This window comes from Taeniopygia guttata, chromosome 2 (genome assembly GCF_048771995.1).
Source record: "Taeniopygia guttata chromosome 2, bTaeGut7.mat, whole genome shotgun sequence".
Lineage (NCBI taxonomy): Eukaryota > Metazoa > Chordata > Aves > Passeriformes > Estrildidae > Taeniopygia > Taeniopygia guttata.
In genome coordinates this window covers 42,831,377-42,853,746 of record NC_133026.1, presented here as the reverse complement: position 1 = coordinate 42,853,746, position 22,370 = coordinate 42,831,377, and the positions used below count along the sequence as shown (strand labels likewise).

General features: G+C 39.5%; 1 protein-coding gene across 2 annotated transcripts in view; it reads left to right on the top strand.

Moving 5' to 3' along the window:
- The first annotated feature begins 18,306 nt into the window (after positions 1-18,306).
- CAPN7 (calpain 7) overlaps positions 18,307-22,370 on the top strand; it is a 31,981-nt gene continuing 27,917 nt past the window's right edge. Inside the window, exon 1 of one of the 2 annotated variants that reach the window (XM_030265060.4) lies at positions 18,307-18,522. In XM_030265060.4, the coding sequence (XP_030120920.4) occupies positions 18,421-18,522 (102 nt within the window). In that variant the 5' untranslated portion in view covers positions 18,307-18,420. The remainder of the gene's footprint in view (positions 18,523-22,370) is intronic. The other variant, XM_032746757.3, reaches the window with a different exon arrangement.

The following is a 22,370-nucleotide window of genomic DNA, read 5'->3' as shown; positions in this document are numbered from 1 at the left end:
TAAACCTTGAGTTAAATGAGTTCTTACCTAGCAATGACTCATTTTGACCCAGAACTAGTTCACTTTCAAACTCCTAAACACTCTGTTTTTTGGCCTCAATAAAAGAAAAACAGAAGGGGCCCTCATACAACAATTTGGGACTGTAACCAGTAACCTCTATATACATATTTTCCAGCAAGGTGAATGTATCTCCTACTAAGAGATTTGTTAAAAGGGGTAAAGGAGGCCAAAAGAGCTCCTTCATATGGAGAAGTAGTTTTCCCACATCAGAAAGTTCTTATGGAACTAGAGACGCATTTGCTGTTGTTCCACTCTCCCTTTCCTATCTGTTCTGGCCTTAGACTTACTTTGCTGTAGTACCATATCAGTATCAAAGAAATACCATGGCAGTGCCACAGATCGAGTTTGTTTACATACAGAAAAGAGTATAAAAGTGGTCAATATAAAGCATTAAAGCAGGAAACAAAAACCATTTCACAGACCTTGTAAAATGGGCCAGCTAAACCTGAAGGATGATACAAGTAATTTTTCATATCCTTGCCAGTCCCTTTGACTGGAAAGTAGACAAATGTCAACAGTATAAAGGCAAAACCTTACCCACATGTGCTTCACTGACTCATTTAGTAAAGGATATTAAGAGAACTAAGCACAAGCATTTCATTCATGAAAGCAGCTCCTCAAAGCCAAAAGTTCTTAAGAAAACCAGCAGATGTGACTCTCCTACTTCCAGGAATATTGAGTGGGAAAGCATCCTATCCACAGGAGTAAGTACTCAAACTCATCTGGAACAAATTAATTTTATAACAATTCTTGTTTTAGAATAAAAATAGTATAAGTCCCCTCATGTCAAACTACCGCAAAGTGGGGAATTTAAAATTGAGGACACAGTTTGTATTCAGCGTTACACAATTTTTAAACTATCAAATAGTCACTAACATATGCTAGATGTACCTTTGAGATAGGATTCTAAAAATAGGAGCTTACTGACGGTGGCAAGATGCAGATTCTTGCTTTATAAAAACTTAATGCTAGAAAAATCTTACCTTATAATAGTCAATAGAAGCAAAATTTCTGCCAACATACTTGCTTAGAAACTCCACCTAATTATCCTCTCATTTCTAGTGCTGAAAATCATGCATTTTTACCAGAATCTCTCACTTTTGTGACAGGAAAATAGGAAGCTAGGAAGAATCAAGAATTTTGCTTGTACATGTCTTCACAAGACTACAATATCACCCATAATTAGTTCAAGGCTCATGTTGTCTTGTCAAATGAAATATCTTTGTAAAATGAACAAAGCAAAAAGACACATTTCTGAAGCATCCTGATACTATTACTAGGTGCATATTTTACTTAGAATAATTTGGAATAAATTTTGTTTATCCAAAGGCTCTTTTCTTATTCATTGATATGAAGGAGATTTATTTGACTGAACTATACTGTATTTGGATTTGAATGTGTGAAAGAATTATGTAAATGATTGTATGCAGGCCAATTAGAGCTGAGTAACTTTGAGGCAATCATCTTTAAAACTGCAGCTGTTGTGAAACTGATGAAAATTAAACAGCATGTTTTATATATTGCCATATCGAGAGAAAAATCCATAATAAATTCTGGAAAGTAAGTGTGGAAATCTGACACTTTCTCAGGCATCTGCATGCCTATACAGGTAAATTAGAAAATGTGTTTTGTGACACTCACCATGCACTAAAGTCACAATGCAGCAGATAAAATGTAACTTCATCCATATGCAAACATTCATTAATAATCCTCAGAAATGGTATCTCACTATAGCAGATCTTGAATAAACAGGCTTTGTGAGGAGCTAAGAAACTCTAAAATGTAGCTTCATACAGAATCAAAATAAGCCAAGAGTTCCAATTTTTCCCTGAAGGAAAAAAAATTTAAGTACAATTTTGCAACTCTGACGTGTTGCATTTTCTCAAAAATCAGTGTTCTCTGATTTTTTTTTTTTTTTTAATGCTATAATACTTGGCTTTTAAATGCTGAAATGAGCTACATCACATTTGCAAAATGAGGGTTTGTCATACATGATTAGTCAGTGCTACATAGGACTATTTTGGCAGATGAAAGAATATCACTTGAATTTCCAAATTACTGCTGAAGGTCTTGGGTTCTCTTCCTTCAAAGCCTTGTCTCTGATGTTCCAATCCAGCAAGAATTGTGCACATAAATTCTTTTACCACATTTTTTATATTGACAATGCCCACTGAAATTCACTTCATGCACATTGAATAACCTATGTAGAAAATGTATTTTGAGATAACATACAATTAATAATAGTTATGGAATTCGACCTCTGCAGCATCATCTACAAAAAGAACCCTCTGTTTCCCTAGGACCACACAAAAGAAAACAAGTATAGCATCAATGTTTTTTCCCTGAGCGCTACTAATATTTCCTGGACAAAATTTCAGTTCAAGACTACCATATGCGTCTAATTATTTACTGATTAGAATTCTTGCATGAGCCATTATGTTTCAACATTATAATTTTGCTTTGAAGGTTGTAGGTTCAGTTCAGATGTAAAAGGGCTTCTAAATAAATGCTTTTACTTCATCTGGTGTCAGGAAAGCTAAAAAGAAGTGGAATCTTGCACACTGTCCTGCACAAAATAGTGACATACAGATAATTCAACTGCAGTACAATCCCTTCTTAAAAATATGCTAATTACTTCCCAACACTGCAACCAGAGCTCCTGGGATCCTCTGAAAATTGAGAAGTGGGTCAAAATACCACCCAGAGACACTGGCCTCAACAGACAATAAAGTTCCTTTCAATTAAAGGGAGACAGCAACCACTATGTTACCAAATTTATTTGGAGTCATTGTAGGTAAGAAAAATGCTTCTTTGTGTTACAGAAATGTTTGAGATATCTCAAACTTAAATGGGGAAAAAAACACTGGAAGCACAATTGCCCACATCAGAGACATCAGGTTTCTTGCTCCCTTCAGAAGGGAGTCTCACCCATCTTTTTTTCTTCATTGAAGCAGTTTTGATGCAGAGAGTACAGCAACTTAACCTCAGGGACACCCCAATGCAAGATGAAACATTATCTTTATAATTGTTCACTTCCATTTGTAGAGCCTCACACCTACTGTGCAAGGGCATCTGGCAAGGGGGGGACAGATAGCAAGGCCACCTGGAAAAGAAGGGATTTGTGCACATTCAGGTTCCTTAGCTGGTCTTATACTTGATATTATCTTAAGGAGCATTTAAGTGGGCATTTTCCCTTTGGACTTTGGAACTGGGTGACATGACTGGAGCACTTGTTAGTGAAGACCAAAGCAAAAAGCATTGTTGAGTATCTCAGTTTTGTACATGTCACTCATAGACAGGTTCTGTTTCCCACTATTCAGGCAAGGTCATCTCATGTCAGTTGTGTACTACTGACTAGTTACAGTGCGGCTGCCACTGAGCCTCATCCCTAATTACCATAAACTGTGTACCTACAAGGTACAAGGGTGCAGTTTCTTTCTCTTCCTTTTTTGTCCTAAGTACCTGAGGAAAAACTGTTTGTTATTTTTCATTTCCCTAGCCACGTTCAGTTCCAGATGTGCCTTGGCTCGCCTGATTCCCTCCATGTACCCTTTTTCTCTTGAGCATTTCATTTTATTTTCAATTTGCTTTAACCTTCAGCTGCATCGTCCATTTTTTTTTGTTGTTGTTTCCCTAGGAAACATCTTCTATGTATCACACATTATTAAAACCCATACAGTTTTGTCCTGTTTTATAGCCATCAGGTGTCTCAGGAAAGACAGGAAGCAACTTTGCTTTTTTTTTTCCAATTTATTTCCTATTCTACATATCCCTTGGGATAGAAATCAGCAAAGAACCACAGACTTCATTTGCACAGTTTACAGTAGATAAGGATCTGGTGTACAGATGGGGCTTTCATTCCAACCTCTGCAGTAATGTCTTTCCTTAGAAGGAAAAGGAAAAGCTATTGCACTTTTTTTTTTTTTTTTAATTGAACTACTGCACCTGGCACAGGCAGTGACCAGCTATTGTAAGACTGACTCCACAGGTCACGCTGCTTCAAGATACAAGAGAGATCTTTTGCTTTATTTCCAATAAAAGAGAGATTTAGTAAGAAAGTTCATCCCTTCTTAACACAGTAACTGGGAAAGGTGTAAAAGCTAAAAGAAGGATGAGCTAATATAAGCAAGGCTATTGCTAAGGCTAATCACATAGTAATATTCATGTGAGTAATGTGAGTAACAATTCCTGCAAATAAATCCCTGCTCCAATCACAAGGAGCTCTACACAGTATGGGCTACATCACACCAACTAATGGGGCAATTGCACTGTTTGGGGTGTTCTTAGGGATGTAGTGACTCTAAGTCTATTTTGTTGAACCTTTTACTGAAAAATTTATTTCAGGCATCAAATATTGTAATGTTTTGCTAGCCTCTCCTGCATTTAGGGGTAGGGAGCCCATTGGCCAGAATATGAGATGGACACTGCTGAATGTTTGCCTGATTCATCACTCGAACTAAACCTATTTGCAGAATACCTGAAAAAGTTTCTGGATCATCCTGATCCTGTAGCATATTCACATGATGACAGGACACAGATAGTGTACTTAATCCTATACAGGTTAAAAATCCACACTGCCTAGGAAGGCAAGAATTCTTCATAAAAACAAATTTCAAAAAGCTGACTTTCAAAACTTCTTACAAATATCTTGGGTTCAGTTTACAACCCTGCAGTGACATCTCATGGCTCCATAGTAGTTCCAGCAGTCAAACATGCAAAGAACACAGACAAAACTGAGGAACACAATACCTACATGTAGAAAACTGGGTAGCTGGCATTGCTCTGGGATGATCCAACCCCATTAGTTGGTAACACCAGACTGATTTATCCTTCCAAACAAACCTAATACAAAATACTGCCTGTTACAGGATACTTATGTCTGTTTGTGCACAGGCTTGCATCTCATGTTAAGGATGCCAGTTTTAAATAAAAGGATGGAACGGATGTGGAAAATAAAATTACAAGAAACTAGGCAGGTATTAGTGAAGTTAAGGAGCAGTGTAAAGGAGCAGCAATAGCTGCTGGAAAAATTGATTCCTACCCTTCCAAACACAGACAAGCTACCATGACAAGAGGTCGATGCCTTAAGTAGCCACCTGTTTCAAGAAAAAAAAAAAAAAAGACAGTCTCAGTTTAAGAAGCCTGGAGCCATCACATGAATATCATTACAGGGAGCTTTATACCTGCATTGCAGAAGAGGTAGATTAATTCCATGTATTAATACAGTTGAAATTTTCTTACAAAGAAAAACTATTAAAATGCTCAGTCAAAACTGAGGACTAAACCCATTCTAGTCTAACCAATCACTGTATCTGTATACCTTTTCAAAATTTAATGCAAGATCAGTCTTTATTCCTTAATAAACTCTAAGCACAATATAATTTTCCAGGTCAAAAGAAAACTACTATATAATTTATTCTCTCATGGAGAATAGCAAAGCTTTTAACTAGGTCTCTTGGGAACCTGTTTTGGAGTTTTTTTGCATTGCTGGGAACATTAAGGTACTTCATAAATGGAAACAAACTGGAGAGGTGGAGGGAAAGCAATAGGCAGGATTACCTCATTGTAGCTGAGGGTTTTTGAGCACAATACAGTTTTTGTGTAATTATTTTTAAAGGGATCAGACTCAGGCTTACGGTGAAAACTCTGTTGTCCCAGCATGCCACCCTTGCATCATTGATTTTTTATTCCAGTGGCTTAAATCTTCATCATGTCTTCAGGATCTTGATCTGAATGTGTGTGCACTGTCTAGAAGAACACACAGTGAGCTCTAAATAGGCTCTATTTCTATTTCATTAATTTTGTGACCTACTACAGATATTGAAAAGTCTGAGTATTTCAAAACAGGAAATGCAAAAAAGTAAAACCTCTAAAGCTGTAACATTTAAAAGAAATAATATAAACTTTAAAACTATAGATTCTGCATGACCTCTACATTCCTGGCTTTTGACACAGGTCATTACTGAAGTCAAACCTTGCTGTGGCAATTTTCGTATTTAGTGAAAATTACTTGGATTTCAAGCAGAGGACACATGAAGAAAATCCTCAAAGACACACCCACCTTCTAAGGAAATATGTTTTCCTCCTCTGGCAAGTACCAATTTTCATACAAAAGAAAGGAAATTAGAACATCTGGCAAAGTGAACTCTGCTATGTTCCTATGAATGGAGAGTTCATTGAGATCTATTATAAACTGGAATACTTCCAACTTGGCTGATACATAAAGATGAGATGAGATGAGATGAGATGAGATGAGATGAGATGAGATGAGATGAGATGAGATGAGATGAGATGAGATGAGATGAGATGAATAAAATGTGCACAATTGCACACCTTTACTACTTCTCTTGATTTCCCTTTATTATTTCGTAACACATATCACTCTCACCTAAACATTGGTTTTGCTTGGGTTTTACTTCTGTTCTTGTGACATACTGTTTGGTTTTGAAGATTTTGATCTATTGAAGAGCTTAACTTCACTGCAGGGCGTCATGAGACACAGAAAGAAGCAGCAATGTTTGGATTTGACTGGACAACACAGACCCTTCAAGCCCATGTATTTATTTTCCTGATCTTTTTTCCTCTCACATGATCAAATACTCATGTCTCCATTTAAGTAAAATAACAGTGTTTTCAGAGATCAGCAATAACTCCGCAGATTCATTCAAGCACAAAGCGGGATAAAAAGGATAAATGAAAGGTACGGAAAGACATCCAAGCATAAAATAACTATACAGACTACTGGAGAAAATAGAAGACTGAGTAAAGATATGATGGGTGTTTATAAAGCCATGAGCAACTTCAGCAAAAGGACAGGATATCAACTGAAGCTAGATGCTGGTAGATCCACAGCAAGCCAAATGGAGGCTCAAGTATTGTGTGCTTAAGTTGTGCTTTGCAGCAGGGTGCAGGGATTGCTAAAACATCAGATATGCACAAAGAGCCAATGAATTGAAAGTAAATAAATCAGAGGGCATTAAAAATTCACCTTTTATCTCTAGAAGTCTCTGATCCTAGAGCATTACTACATTTCTGCTGGGTTCTTTTACTCTTCTCTCACATAGACTTTCAGGGCGAGTGGAAAAATTATTTGAGAAAAAATTTGATGAACCAAGGATTGGTTCAATTTTTTGATGAAAAATCTATTTTCATACAGGATACAATGATTCCTCTTGGGACTCAAGTTAAAGATCATTGCAGAGAGCTTGTAGTTAAGCTCTAACAACAGGATCCACTTTTAAAAATGTGTACGCAAACGTCACTTGTAAAACACAGCAGAAAGACAATTTCCGGCAAGATACACTGCGGATTTTTTGCCCAAAACAGTTATAAATTCCAGGCTGCTCCACTTCCAGTTCTAAGCTGCTTCTTTGTTTCTAGGCAGCAAAACAGTCAAAGAAATATTAATCCATCAATACTGTTGGAGGTCCAGTTCTGTTTTCCAGACAGTGCTCATTGCCAACCTCCTTGCCTGCAGTACTTTAAAAATAAAGGAAGCACAGGAATTGTCTTAGTTCTTAGGGACATTTTCATATCATTATGCTGTTCCCTTTCTGAGGCAGACACAATTTTGTTAAAAACAATACCTTATTGCCTTTTAACCTTGACAAATATAATGTATAAGTAAAAACATAATAAAAATGAGACAGTCACATGCAAAGCCACTACCAGGTGGAAAGCTTATAGGATATGACAGCCAGATAGGAAGTGACATTTCCAGGTCATGGTTTTCTGTCCTTAATTCCTTCTGATTGTACTCAGCCATTTTATTTTGGTAACTCAGAGCAGACATGCTGCAACAATGGAGATTATAAAATCCACTACATGCTAGACTTTATTCAGTGTTATCACACAGTTAAATCCTGCACAATGCTTCCACAGTACTAAAGGGAGACTCTGTGCAGAAGGAAAAAAAAAAAAAATTGGGTTTTCATTTGAAAAATGGACTAGATTTTTTGGCATGCTATTTTTTTTTATTAATATCTGGAGAGTTATGGTTAGGTTAAGAGATTCACATGCAGTGTACCTATAATTTCTCTTGTTCCACCTGTACAAGCACTTATCCCCATGAACAACTTAATCCTAGTGAAATTTTCAAGGGTAAAGTAAAAGTTTAGGATATACAAAAACTGAATGAGGTCCACCATTACATACACATTGGTGTCCTCAGGACTTCAATGTCATTATTTTTTTCTGCTGCATTCCTGTGTAATATAAATGGCATTATTTCATCACTCATCATGAAATTTGCCTGCTGTCTGCCTAATAACTGCATAGAACAATGTGTCTGGCCTCCTTCAAAAATACAAACTCAAATAATGTAATTTGATGATTGATGAAATCATGTCATTTGACTTAAAAATGGAAAAAAAAACTGTAGTAAAAACTGGCTTGACTGAGCACAAGTGTATTAATGCACACAGGGAAAGACTGGAGAAAGCTGAAGATGTACACTTGGTAGCTACTGCAAACGCTATCAGATTAATTCTCTGCATCAATTCATGAGGAAAAACTTTCTCAGAAAAGTGAAAATTTACCAAGATGGGTCAAAATTATCTCGGAACAATTGTACTCCATCCTCCCATTACAATTATTTTGAGCACATTTTCCTCATTCCTTCATATACATTTCCCCATTCCTTCATAGACATTTATTCTTTTTTTATTCTAGATTTCATAGCTTAAGGACATGAAAATGTTTTTACCACAAAGCTATATCCAAAGTTCAGTCAGATGTTATTAGTAAAGTCATGAAGTTCATTCATGAAGGAAAAGGTTCTTCAAGCATCCTGTATCTTGCTCACCCTGGAAGACAGCTATAAAGAATATGGTTATTCAATGAAATCCTGCAATAATGTACTTTAATGGAGAAGTACTACTTTAATTAAAGCAAAATTTTAGTTTTTAATTAGAGTAAGCACATCAACCAAAATAATCAAATTTTTACAGACCAACTTCATTAGCAGTATTGGCAGGAGGATAAACTACCCAGTCCTGTATCAAACTATCTTACTTAAAAGCCACAGAAACCATTTCTGTGATCCCAAGGATTTCCCAAACAATCAGCCTCCCCACAGTCGACTGAGCTGACTTTCTTAATCAAGTCCAACAGATATGCATGTTCTTCAAACTTTCACCATTGTTTGCATTGGACAGGAGTTGAAATTTTTTTTAAATTGAAATTTTGAAATTTTGATTTATCTATATTTATTAGAACTGTTAAACTTGCTAACAAATCAGAGAGAGCAATCAGAACCTAAGTACAATGTGAGATTTGGGGTGGTGGGTGGGGGCATGAAAAATGTAGTCAAGAGAGGCCAATCATACACCTGAAAGACACAGTCTCGATTAAGAGTGTGATATGAAAACAAAATTACTGTTTGGGAAGGTCAAGTGCAAACTCAGTTAACAGTTGCCCCATGCACATTACCCTCTAAAAGACAATATGCACAAAGCAGTTTTACCTTCTAATTTATCTCACTACTTAGTATTACTTTCACACAGTATTTGGCACAGCACAGCTGATACATATCAGGTTCAGAAATTTAATTTTGCTGGTAAAGTAGCAAAAATACGTTCTTACATGAACCTCCTTCCAACAGGAGAAGACAACATTCTTAACACCCAAACCTTCATGAGAGCAGCAGCCACAAGAACATACAAACTGTACATGAAGGACAACCCAAAGCAGGCATCAGTGGTTTCTGACCTATGTCTCCTTGGTCACCAACAAGGATCTTCAACAAGGGTCTTCCCTGCTGGATTTACCAATTACCAGCTGAGGCAGCAGGAATTGTTTCCTTCTGAAGCTGTGGATTTAGTTTAGCCCAGGGAACACTCTCCAAATAGAAGAGGGTAACCCTAGAAAGGGAACTTGAAATCCATGTATCCTCTATATGGGTCTTGTTACCCCTCAACAGGTTTTCAGTTGCGCCTTGCAATAATGAATCCAGTCCAACTCACTGCCTTAGTTTTACCAAGTTGCCTCTTAACAGTTCTGAGGAAACTTCCTTTTTTGTAATAATCTCTTCTTTCTCTTCAAGCTGATCCCTTTACACTGGGGTATAAATAACTGGGTTTTGGCAGTGGTAGTGGGGTTGCAGAAGTGGCCTCAGTGAAAAGAGGTATGGGGCTGCCTTGTGTCAAAAACAGCTGACCCAGAAATAGACCCACTGCACAATGAAGCTGAGCCAGCCGAAGTTTGTCACACCTGTCTAAAAAATATTTTAAGAAAGGGCAGAAAAAACTAAAACTGAAAGGATCAGTGTACGGTGAGCAACAAGGTCGCAGTAGGAGGCACTACATGCTGGAGCAGGGACAACCCCAAAGGGAGGGCAGCCAGTGGAGAACCCACAGCTGAGCAAAGCACACAAGTAAACACAGCAAAAGAATAGAGAAACAAGGAGCAGCAAAGAGAAACTGTTACATACTGACCTCTAACTCCTGCACCATACATCACCCTCTCTTAAAGTTCTACATGTAACTTGCATCAGTAACAAGAGGGGAGGGGAGGTGTCTGGAGTGAAGTTAAACCCGGAACAGAGGGAGAAAAAGTGTTTTCACAAAGTGTTTAAATGTTTGATATCTTTGTTTCTCAATGCCCAAATCACTAACTAAATTATTATGCTAATGGGCAATAAATTAATTTAATCCCCAGCTGGAGTCTGTTTTGTCAACAATAACTGGTGAATTATTTCCTTGTCTTTATCTTAACTCATGAGTTTTCTCACTCTGTTCCTCTCCTAGTCCTGTCCTGTTGTGGAGGTAGAAGTGTGAGAGCTTGGCTGGCAGCTGAAGCCAACCCATCACAATGAGGAATGTGTCTAGACTTTTAAATTTTTAATTACCTGGGAGTACAAATTTGACAGGATAACAAGCTGTTTCAGTAAAGGACTTACTTGATTAAATTCAAGTTTCTTGTAAATAACATTATTCATGCTAATTAAAATGCCTCCATCAGAAATGAGAAAATAAATAGCACTAAAGGAACCTTTAAAAAATGCCCATCTCACCCAATGCATGGAGTCTGAATTTTAATTTTTCTTCAAAAGGGAAATAAAATATCAGCCAATACTAACCCTTTAGGAGTTGCTTCTGGTAAAAAATTTGATATCCTATAAATAATAAGGCTTTCTTTACAGAAATGTTTTTCAACAGATGACAGAGACCCATTTGAGCATCTATTTTATAACTTTTCTGTCCTTGAAATTGAGAAAATTAACTTGGACTATGTTAAATATTTTGATATATTATTATCAAGATATATTTCTCTATTCCCTCTTTCTATATTAAGGATCACAGTCCCTGTCACCATGACTGTTTTAAAACAGATGCCACAAATTACAGCCCAGAAAACTGAGAACTAGTGTTTTAAAAGTGTAAGGAGGAACATTTTGCTTTTAGAAAGCTGTATAAACAAACAAATAAATTTTGGAGGACTGCAATGATCTCTGCTGAAACTGTGTTACTTACTAAAAAAAATCTACAGAATCTATAGTAACATGATTTTGTATTTCATAGTGCTATTTCTCTAGTGTTTGGGGGACAGGGGGACCCAATATTTCTGACCAGTCTGAATACTGGATGTTTGACTATAAAAACCAAATCTAATTCTCTGTGAGAGAGTGAAGAAAACTTCAAAAGCAAAATTAACTCAAGCAACTTTAACTACACTCATAAGTAAATCAGAGTAAAATTAAAAATGTATTTTTTCAATTACTGTTCCTTTAACCATGCAAAAAATTCTAACTTCAATCTAATCGTAGATGGACACCTAGTGGTATAATATAATTGATTCCTTTATTCAAATGGTTTCATAAATCTAAAGCAAGCCCTATGAATAAAAGGGATTTCTAGCATATTAAAAACTAAAATATATACAAACTTAAAGGCTTTATTTTCACCTATGCTTTCCCTGACTTCTTCTTTTCATAAAAGTACCATCTGCAGCAATCAGAGATCTAGGTTCACATTCAGAAGCCTTCAATCAAGGAAAATTTAATTTTCTAGGGAAAAGACTTTAATATAATCACTAGGTAGGGGTTCAGTCCTGAAAATACAATACCTAGATAGCCTATGTAACAATACATTTGTGATACTTTGCACAAAAATAAACCAAGATCAGTTAGTCTGTTTAAGAAAACATTTTACGCACTGAAGAATATAAACAGACTTGCTCTGGAGCAGCCAAGCAAACCAGGCCCATAAATATAGATATAAAGAGTTGCTCCTACATAGCTGAAAAATATGGGCAAAGTTTCCCTAAATTATTGCAGAATCCATTTAACATTTGTGTATACGCATTCAACAAGTTACTGATGAAACAGGTATTGATATTTCAAGATGTTCTGAACAAACAGCAGCCATTCTTTAGTGAGCTATTTTACCTTCCTTAGCTTCTTGTCACTTTGCTCCATACCTCTAACTCCTAGCTCTCCCCAAGTCTTTAAAATATAAACCATCACATGTCTAAAATAAATTAACCTGACATTTGCTGTATTGAATCAAAATGGAAAACACAAACCTACAATCTTTTAATGTAGGATGAAGAGATTATTCAACACACTTCAATTATAAAAATAATACAAATGACATTAAGGGGGAGGAGGCCAATGGAGGGATTAGTTTTATTTATTTTATAGTAGTGACAATTACCATTCTCTTGATGTACTTGGAACTATAAAGGAAGAGATTACCTATAGTCTGACTACACATGAAACAGCACAGACCATGGAAGCAATGAGAGAACACTGTCCTGGTTAAGCAACAGTGTCAAAATAGGAACAGTACTTCAGGTAGAAGGTTTGGAAAGCAACTTGTAGAAGGAGAGCACTGGGAAAGGATATCATTCATAAGAGAGAAGAAATCTGGAAGGCATTTCCATACAGGGGCATTTAAAGTTTCCCACACAGTGGTCTTCTTTAACAAGTAGAGGAAAAAGTAACCATTGATAAAATATATGGGATGCTGATTCTTAAAATGGTGAAGGGGGAGGCCCATATGGAATGTGAACACAGCATATCCAGCTTCTGTTCTGAACAAGGTGGTCATCTATTGCAAAAATTCACAAGTTACCTAAAAATGGCAAGAAATAAAAAGGAGAAGAGCCAGTGCAGCATCAGAGGATGCAGTTTGGGAGAAAATAAACCCCCTTGCATTGCAGCTAGTCCTCAGAGATCAGAGGTGCTGGGTGCAGGTAGGCTGAATTTCTGATTATAACCAATTTGGCCCTGTAAGTCTAGTCACGTTCAATCACAAATTCTTGAATGGTGCTGTTTATTGGAGCAACAGAAATAAAGATTTGAAGCAGCCATTGTTAAACACACTTATTGGATTAGTGATAAATATTCGAGGCTATCTGGCGATTAATTGAGCTAAATTAACAATTCAAGATAAAGCAACAAATTCAGCTTTTCACTAAGCTTAACTTCACTGCTAATCAGCTTGTTTTCACCAGAGTATGCTCTGACACAGTCAGCATTGCAAATCTTACCAAAAAAAGGCCTACCTATTTTGGGGAGGAGAAAGGAACAAGCCTAATAACTATTCTGTGAACTGGGGTCATATTGTCATCCTCTCCATGGAGGATTCCAAATGTCAGTGTTATTGTTTTGGGTAAATAGGGGTGGGACTGTAGTCAAATATAACTGGTCAAATGTTGTTACTGATATAGGTGGGGGGGCAGCCCCTTTCTCATTTTCATATTGATCGGTGTATTTTTTCACATGCAAAGGAAGGATGATGAGAGGCTTTTTGACCTTTGGTCAAGCTGAGCTATGGGACTTACAGAAGAATCAAAGGCAGAATCAGCATTTCTTCCTCTCCAAAAAGTTAAAGTAGCAGTAAAGGCCCAGTAGTCTGCTTCCATCAGCATGTTAAAACCATACATCATTGTCTCCTCAAAGGACCAGATACACACTTCTAACAAGGCCTGTTACACCTGGGTGAGGAGGATTCACATCTCAGGGTCAACACCCCTGTACAGAGGTGTCAGGGCTCTTCTGCGCTTCACTGAGACAACTTTGGGCTGGGAGGCCTCTGCTTCACCCCACACATTATGCTGGTAAGCCTTGCTTTATCCAGGCACAAGACAAGCGTCTCAGCCCACACTGGCTCAACCAGCCTCCACAATTCTCCACAGCAAGCCTGGCAATTTTCCACAGACAGTGATAGTCTGGTTTGTGACAGCCTGGTACAGAAAGTTGTGCAAGGATCTCCTGTGTATGTATTAAACAGCCTGTGAAATTAAATGCTGTCAAACCACAGGGGGAAGAAACCACATTAGGTACATAATGACGATGCTAAACCATCAATCCATTCTCAGAAAAGTTGTGTCATTCTGGAGAGTGCTCAGAACTTGGGTCAATACTAAGCAGTGGTTAAAAGTGTAAATAGTGTTAGGAATCATTATGAAACAGAATGAAACAATGCACAAGGTACAAAATTAATAAGACAACTCTAATACTGCACACTATTCTGCTCACTCCATGTCAAAGGAAACATTGTGAGATTAAAAAGAGTTTAAATGTGTGACAAAATAAAATAATGGTAGAAAGATATAGTAAAGAACACAAATTTATGGGCAAATTAAAGAATGTGAGTGATAGGGTGATAATTTTTTATAAGAAGGGGAGAGAATGGAAAAACACACTGAGAAACAGCATGGAAGTTGGTTTATTATTTTGGTTTTTGGTTTGGTTTTTTTTATGGAATGTTGTGCAACAAATTTAAACATTCCCACAAATATTTTGAATGCCAAAATCAAAATGTGCTAAAGCAACAATTACACTAATTAATTGAAAATAAGCCCAGCAAGCAGTATCAGAGGCAATAATGTGAGTTCAACCCACTGCCTACGGGAAGCCGAGACAAAACACTACTTTGACTTTATCTTGTTCCTGTGCTCTTTCAACAGGCACCAACTGCACTCCAGTCAGAGGAATAAATGATCAGAATAACTTCTGTTCTGACTCTGTATTGCCTCAACGGAGGCATACAATTCCTCAACTGTGGAGGAATTCACAGACCAGATCATACCAAAGGTTTGTGTCTTTGGGGTTTCCAGTGCCTGCGGTGGGGGGAAGCACTGAAAGCATTATAAAGCATTAAAAAGCTTTGTCTGCAGCCAAATGAAAATAGGTATGGTAATAAGCAAAATTTAGGTAAGAAGCATCACCATCATGCAAATGTCTATCCCTATGAAAAAATTAGGAGAAGAGGCAGAGAAGCAAGAATCAAAATCAGGAGGCAGGAAGAGGAGCTGGGAGACTACAAATTTCAGCATTATGTGAGACAAAAGGAAAAGAGGGACAAAAGTATCTTCAGAGGAAGAACAAATAAGAATGAACTGATTCGGTCTTGTTAGCAATGAAAAACTATGACACAGAAACAGAGACCTGAATTTGTTCATCTGATACTGCTTCTGCAAAAAGGCATGGGCTTGATGGAATAATATTAAGATAACACATAAAGCTATGATCTTCCCAGAGAATATTGACTGCAAAAGGCAGGCAGGAAGGAAAGAAAGCAAGCATAAAATGAGATTAGGAAGGAAGACACTTAAGGCAAGTAAAATGGGGGAAGTAAGGGATACTCAGAGCAAATATCAATAAAGGGAAGAAAAACTGAGGCAGAAGATGACCTGGATGTGGAATTGGGATTTGTGACAGTGGAAAAAGGGATTTAATAATCTTAGTTAGTGGAAGTGGTTTTCTGCACAGCATCTTGGGAGGCAAGAGTTAACCATATAAAAATTTAAATGTCTAGGATATAGCAACATGAATTGAAAGAAATTTTTCTTCCTCATCTAGAAAGAAAATGAGCCAATTCTAATATCTGGCTCCAAAAGTAAACCACTATGTGCAAAAGGCAAAAAATTTATATGTGTGAAGTCTTAGCTACAGTCATGACCTTAATAACTTACTGTACTTTTTGTACATTTAAAAGCCTTTTGCAGAATTTTAGAGAGGATTAGTAAGAAACAGAAACACACAAGCCATTTATTATCTGAAAAGGGCCAATCATAGTGACCATTAAATAGTGAAAAAATAGTTCTTCAAAGTGACATTTTTCATTAGCTGGAAGAGGTCTTAGCTTATGTTACAGAATAAATTGTTTTGGCATGTAGATTTAAGTAAGGAACAGCATTATCTGTGGTTTGCTCAGTTCAGCCTCCTTTTCATCATGCATGTCACTCTGAATACTGCAGAGTTACATTTGATTAATGCTTAATCTCTAGCCATGATACACAAATTAATTTTAGGCTATGCAAGTTACACCACTACGTCTCAACATCAAATTGAAGCAGACCCTGACTGAAACTTCTTCGTTTTCATAGTATCATTAAGGAAATATGAAACAAATAGATCTTTATTTGGAAAAACCCTTTAGTGTAATGCGAATCTTTTCTGTGCTCAGACACAATCCATAAAATATACTTTGAAAGAAAAAGAAAACTCAAGTACCTTTATAAGGAGCACAGCCAAAAAGGAAAGCTATGAAGAACACAAGAACTGCCCCCTACATGGCAGATCACAAAAACAAAGTTCCTTTTTGCACTAAATGTTACTGTATTTATATAAGTGCAGTTGGTAAAGCACAGAACAGCTAAGGAAGAGAAGACGGAATGGGAACACTTAACTCTGTACTTAAGAAAATTATAGGGAAAATAACAGACTTCAGTATTTCGGTACCTAGTACTTCTGCATTTAGCTGCACCTCTAACTTACTAAATCTATAATCAGAAAACAGACTGAAAAGACACACACAAAAGGAGAGCTGCAGAACAACTTGCCAGACAGTATTTTTATATCTCATTAAAACAATGCCTTTCAATAAGCTGTATTTTCAGGCAGAAATAAAAGCCTGAAGAATCACAGAATTATCCAGGTGAGAAGGAACCTCGTCCAAACTTCTGTGGGAAGGGGAGCATAGATGAGACTAGCAACCTGCCTATACCCTCTTGAAAACCTCCAGCAATGTCCCCAGGGAGGCTGTTCCAACAAATTGTCAATGCTTCTATAAAAATTTTCTTTCTTATCACAAGATGAAACCTCTCCCAGTGCAACCTGTTCCCATTACCACTTGCCATGTCCCTCCCTTGTGGAGGGACCGCACTCCTCAAGAATCCCACCCCTCAGATTTCTCCTAACTGCCTCTTACGGTAGAAAAAACAAAAGAAAATCCTGAACATTCTAGCTATGCAATCTAGGTTACAAAACTGCTAGCCTGATTTTTTTGTTTGTTGTAATGAGGATTCGTACAATAAACATGGGTTTTCTGTTTGCTTTCCATTTTCTACCTTTATGACAAACAGATGCACACGGAAAATGCTGTCCTTTAAAGGCTAGAAAACCCTGCCTCAGGACGATTAACCATGTCCACCTCTATTAAAAATTGAGAAATGGAAAAAAAAAAAAAAAAGAACAATCCACTCTTCAAACCCTGGGCTGCACCTGCTTCCTTCACCCGTGACTGACAACCATGGGAGAGAAGGGATGGTGGGGAATCCAGGGAAGTGATTCTTCACCTGTACTCGGCAGTGCTGAGGCTACACCTTGAGTGCTGTGTCCAGTTCTGGGCCCATCAGTTCAGGAAGGCACTGAGGTGCTGGAGTGAGTCCAGAAAGACAATGGAGCTGGTGAAGGGTGTGGCACACAGGTCCTGTGGGGAGCAGCTGAGGGAGCTGCGGGTGCTCAGCCTGGAGAAAAGGAGGAGAGCCTCTCCTCTCTGGGGAGACCTTACTGCTCTCTACAGCTGCCTGAATGGAGGGCGCATCCAGGCGGGGTCTGTCAGCGACAGGACAAGAGAATGGACTCTTAACCTGCGCCAGGAGAGGCCCAGGTTGGGCATTAGGAGGAATTTCTTCACCGAAGGAGTGATTAAACATTGGAATGGGCTGCCCAAGGAGGTGGCGGAGTCACCGTCCCTGGAGATGTTTAAGGCTGGACGCGTGTCACAGTCTGTTTGACACGGTTCGATCATGGCTTGGGTTCGATCACCTCAGAGATATTTTTCAACCTGATTCTGTGATTTTGCAATTCCGTAATCACCTCCCTGCGCGCCCCGGCCCCGCCCGCCCCCGCGCGCCCGAGCACGCGCAGCGCCGCCGTGGGCGCGCGGTGGGCGTGGCCAAACGAGGCGGACCGGCGGCGCTCGAGCCGGTGGGCGTGGCCATAAAGCGACGGGCCCGACGCGGGGGCGTGGCCAGACATGGGGGCGCGGCCGGCGGGCGCGGCGGGGTCAGGGAGGCGGGGGAAGCGGCCGGGCGGGCGCGGGGCTGCCGGCGGAGGCGGGGACAGAGACAGGGTGGGCTTGGACGGGAGCTGTCGCCGCTGCCGCCGGCACCGGGAGGGCGCTGGCCATGGACGCCACCACGCTGGAGCTGGACGCGGTGAAGTTCGCGAAGCTGGCGGTGCAGCGGGACCAGAGCGGGCGCTACCAGGAAGCGGTCTTCTACTACAAGGTACGGCGGGGACGCGCCGGTTCCCTCGGGGCGCCGCTGTCCCCTTCCCCTCGCCGAGGGCTGCATGATGGGCTTGAGCTGCGGGAGGGTTCGCGCTCCCCCCTCGGCCCTGCGGATGGCCGGAGGGGAGTGCTCGGACCCCCGCGGCCCGGCACGGCCCTGCAGGCGGAGAGAGACGCGCCGGGTCAGTGCGGCCGCCCCCGCCCTGCCCGGCGGGTGTGCCCCGGGAGCGAGCTGCTCGGGCCGGGCAAAACGAGGCGGTGCCCGCCCAGACGAGAGCGGAAGGACGGGCGTGAGCGTCGAAAGTTTGTCAGTCTTCGGAGGAGCCGCGTTCTTCAGGGCGAGTTGCGAAACGCCTTTTCCCTGCGTCCTGGTTTTAGGTGGGAACGAGCGCTGCCCGTGCGCCGATGTTTACCGACAGGCTTAGGGGTAGCACTGCAGGCACTCTGCTGAAAAAACGGGAACGGGAGCTTCTTCCAGCCGCTGGAGACGCAGCCCCTTCAGTGCTTCTGGGAAGATTCACCGTGACCTAAAAATGTCTCTGCCCCGCTGGTTCTACACGTTCATTCCTGGCCTCTCCCCAAGCCATGCCAGGCCAGAAAGACTGGTCAGTTTTATGCTGGCTGTGTAAGCGCTGGGCATTTTGGAGAACCGCAAGTGGGCATACTGCCGCTCCTGGTGTGCAGCTGGGAGCAACTCTCTTGTACAATCACCAAATAAATAGAGAGGTCTGTGGTGAAATACAAGATGCTCAGCAGTAAGACAGCTTCAGGTCACAAGCTATCAGTGATAGGCTTTTAACGTCGTGTGAATATTCTTTCCATTAAGAACCAGAGTTAATTGTTTCAGTAGAGTTTCAGGTTGGTGTAGCTAAGGGTATAACGAGGTTTATTCAGATATCTATAGGCTTACTGCTAGTATTTAGAAGTTTTTGTGCAACCATTAGTCATTTTTCACCTATGTAAATTGTCTCATTTTGTTGTTTTATGTGTCGTAAAATTACATTGAAGTTTCCTATCCCATTGACTTCTCACCCGCCAGAAGGGATCTCTGAAGCCTCTGTTTATCCTTATCACAGTAATCATTCTAAAGATTCCATTATCCTGACAAAGTCATTCTCTTCCAATAACTTGTTAAGGGATCTTTAGTTGGCCTTTTATTTCATGAGTACAAGGTGTCTGTGAAACGTTTAAAAAGCATAATATTAATATATTGATGGCCTATGCATGTAAGTGTGAAAGAATAGGAAGAAGAGTTTTGGGTGGGTTTTTTTTAACCTAGTTGTTGATTGTGCGGGGGCCAAATTTATATATGTAAACCTTATATATACAAACGTTTTAGTTGCCCATAATAACACCAATAAGCTCTGTGTTCAGCAGCAGCAGTGTATGTGCATGGTCCGATAACTATGTGCAGTACTTCTTTAGTACTGTGTATTTCTCCTTTTATGTGGAAAAAATTACTCCATGCTATTCAGAATGAAAATATCTTTTTGTGTAAATAGTCACCCTTGTATGCTTTTGAACATACATGTGTGTGGAAAATCTTTTTCACATACTGTATACAGGTGATAGTCTTGCTAAGTGGAAAAATGCACCCATGGCACTCTTGATGCACTTGAAGCTATGCGAGACAAGAGAGTAACCTAGATACATTTGGCTTTCTGGATGTTGCCTGAAGAATCACTGCCATGTTAGATTATACTAAATAGGTACAAAATGTCATTTATTATTTCAGGGATACTTTATTTATTCATTTATTCCAGCACAGTAGAAATAAGCTCTGGCCTGTCACCATCTTTCTTATCAACTGCTCTAAGAAATTCAGAGCCCACTGGTGCAATTACTAAACATGTGGGAAAGTTTGGAAAGAACTTGACCTTAAGGATGAAATATGGAAAATGCTGCAGTTGTTGCCATAGTCAAGACTAAAATGTGTGAATGGAGTTCCTATGGTTAGCAAGTGTGCTTGGCTTCCTGCTACCATGTAACTTTGATAGATGCCTAGTAGAGTGCTGCATGTGAGCCAGCTTCGGGCAGTTTGCTAATTAATGGAGCTCTGCAGAAATGTCAGGATCATATTTGGACACTGATGACTTCAGCCAAAACTGCTGAAGGCTGTTGCTAAGTCTGGCTGTTGACCAGCCTTTAGCAGCTTGCAGACTGATCAGTAGTTTTCTTAGTGTGACTGTGACAAACAGTAGTGACATTGGAGAGATCATAAATGCTAAGTCTGAATTGCACATCCATCTGGTCACTGGAAACAGCTGGCATGCTGGCTCCACAAGCATTCTGTCATCTGCTTCAGTCCTTTGCAGGTTTGGTTTATAAAAGGCTTGTTTCCATTATATTTACATCTTACAACCAGGCAAAACCAATTGTGCTTGAAATCACAGAAGCAACATAAATTATACACTGGTTTTGTAGCACTGGCTTGGCGATCCAGATTTGTTCTTTGCCTCTTATGTAGACCAAGTACCTTTGTGATACACCACCTGTTTTGTCAGTCTGTACTTGCAGTATGTCACAGGCAAATCTACCCATCCCTTGAGCACATAACTGTAGTGTACTTTTTTCCCCTGCAAAAAAAATAGTTGTGTGCTAGACCTTAATGGTGGTTAATTGCTGCGTATAAATAAATTCTGCTTACCATTCAGTAGCTGTGGATGTTTTGTGTGGTGTAACATGGAGATGGATGCTGGCAGGGAGCATGCAGTACTAGGTTCTGTGATGTTTCTCAGTGAAAATTCATCCTGATAACAAATACAGGCTGTATCAGGATCAGTTTTAAGTTTGGGCAAACTCAAAAGATGGCTATGGGAGCAAACTGCTAAACTTGACCAGAATAATGGCCATAAAGCACACAAGGGAGCCATGGCCATGGATCTGTGCATGCCCTGTGCAGGGCAGCCCCCCTGAGCACCATCTCTGTGAAGCAGCTCTCTAGTTTCTCTTCTGCTTTGTGCCTTCCCAGCCTGCCTGCCACCGATCACCTCCTCTGCTGCTGGTGGGAAGGTGAGCACTGCCACAGAAGTGAGTTTTCCCATGTCAATAATGAGGACAAAACAAGGTTTCTGTGGTCATTTTTGTGGAGTGACAAATGTTGATTCTCCATATGGTTCAGAGACTGTGTCAGCTCTGGCTATTTATTGCAACCCTGCCAACCTTTATGTGTTTTTCATAAATTCAGTGAAGGGATAGACAGCTTATGCAATTGAAGGCGTTTTTTCTTAATAGATTTGTACAGGATGGAAAAAGCCTTAATGTGGGTAACGTACTGTGCTTCTGAGCCAGAGGCCTATGCTCCCTCCTGAAAGCAGACTTCCATCCAGTATTTTGTGTACCTACAAATATTTCAAAAAACAGGTTTGAGAAGCTAGGAAGCCTCACATTTGTAGATGTTTCAGATTGAATAGCTTTATCTGGAGTAATAATAATTTTAAAAAACGCTTTCTAAACAAAAATTCTTGGCATTTGATTTTAAAAAGCTTATATATTTGTTTACTTTCATTATTACCAGATTAAATGCAAATAACTGCAAATAACTTTATGACAAAAAATAACTTTTTTGTCCTAACCTTAAATCCTCAGCTTTAAAACCAAACTGATTTCAGTCCATGCTTGAAGAGTTTTATTTAAAAATCTCCTAATTTCATGCATTACTAACATAAACAGGCCTACAATCTGATCATACAGAACTTCTGAATGTTTTTATAGTCTTATAGGTTGTCCCAGATGTGAGAAATTAAACATAATCTATCTTATAACTTGGAACCTTTTCTTTTGAGCAGAATTTCCCTGCAGCCACTGCGTCTTTTTGCGAATGTAAGGGCTTGCTTTCATGCAACT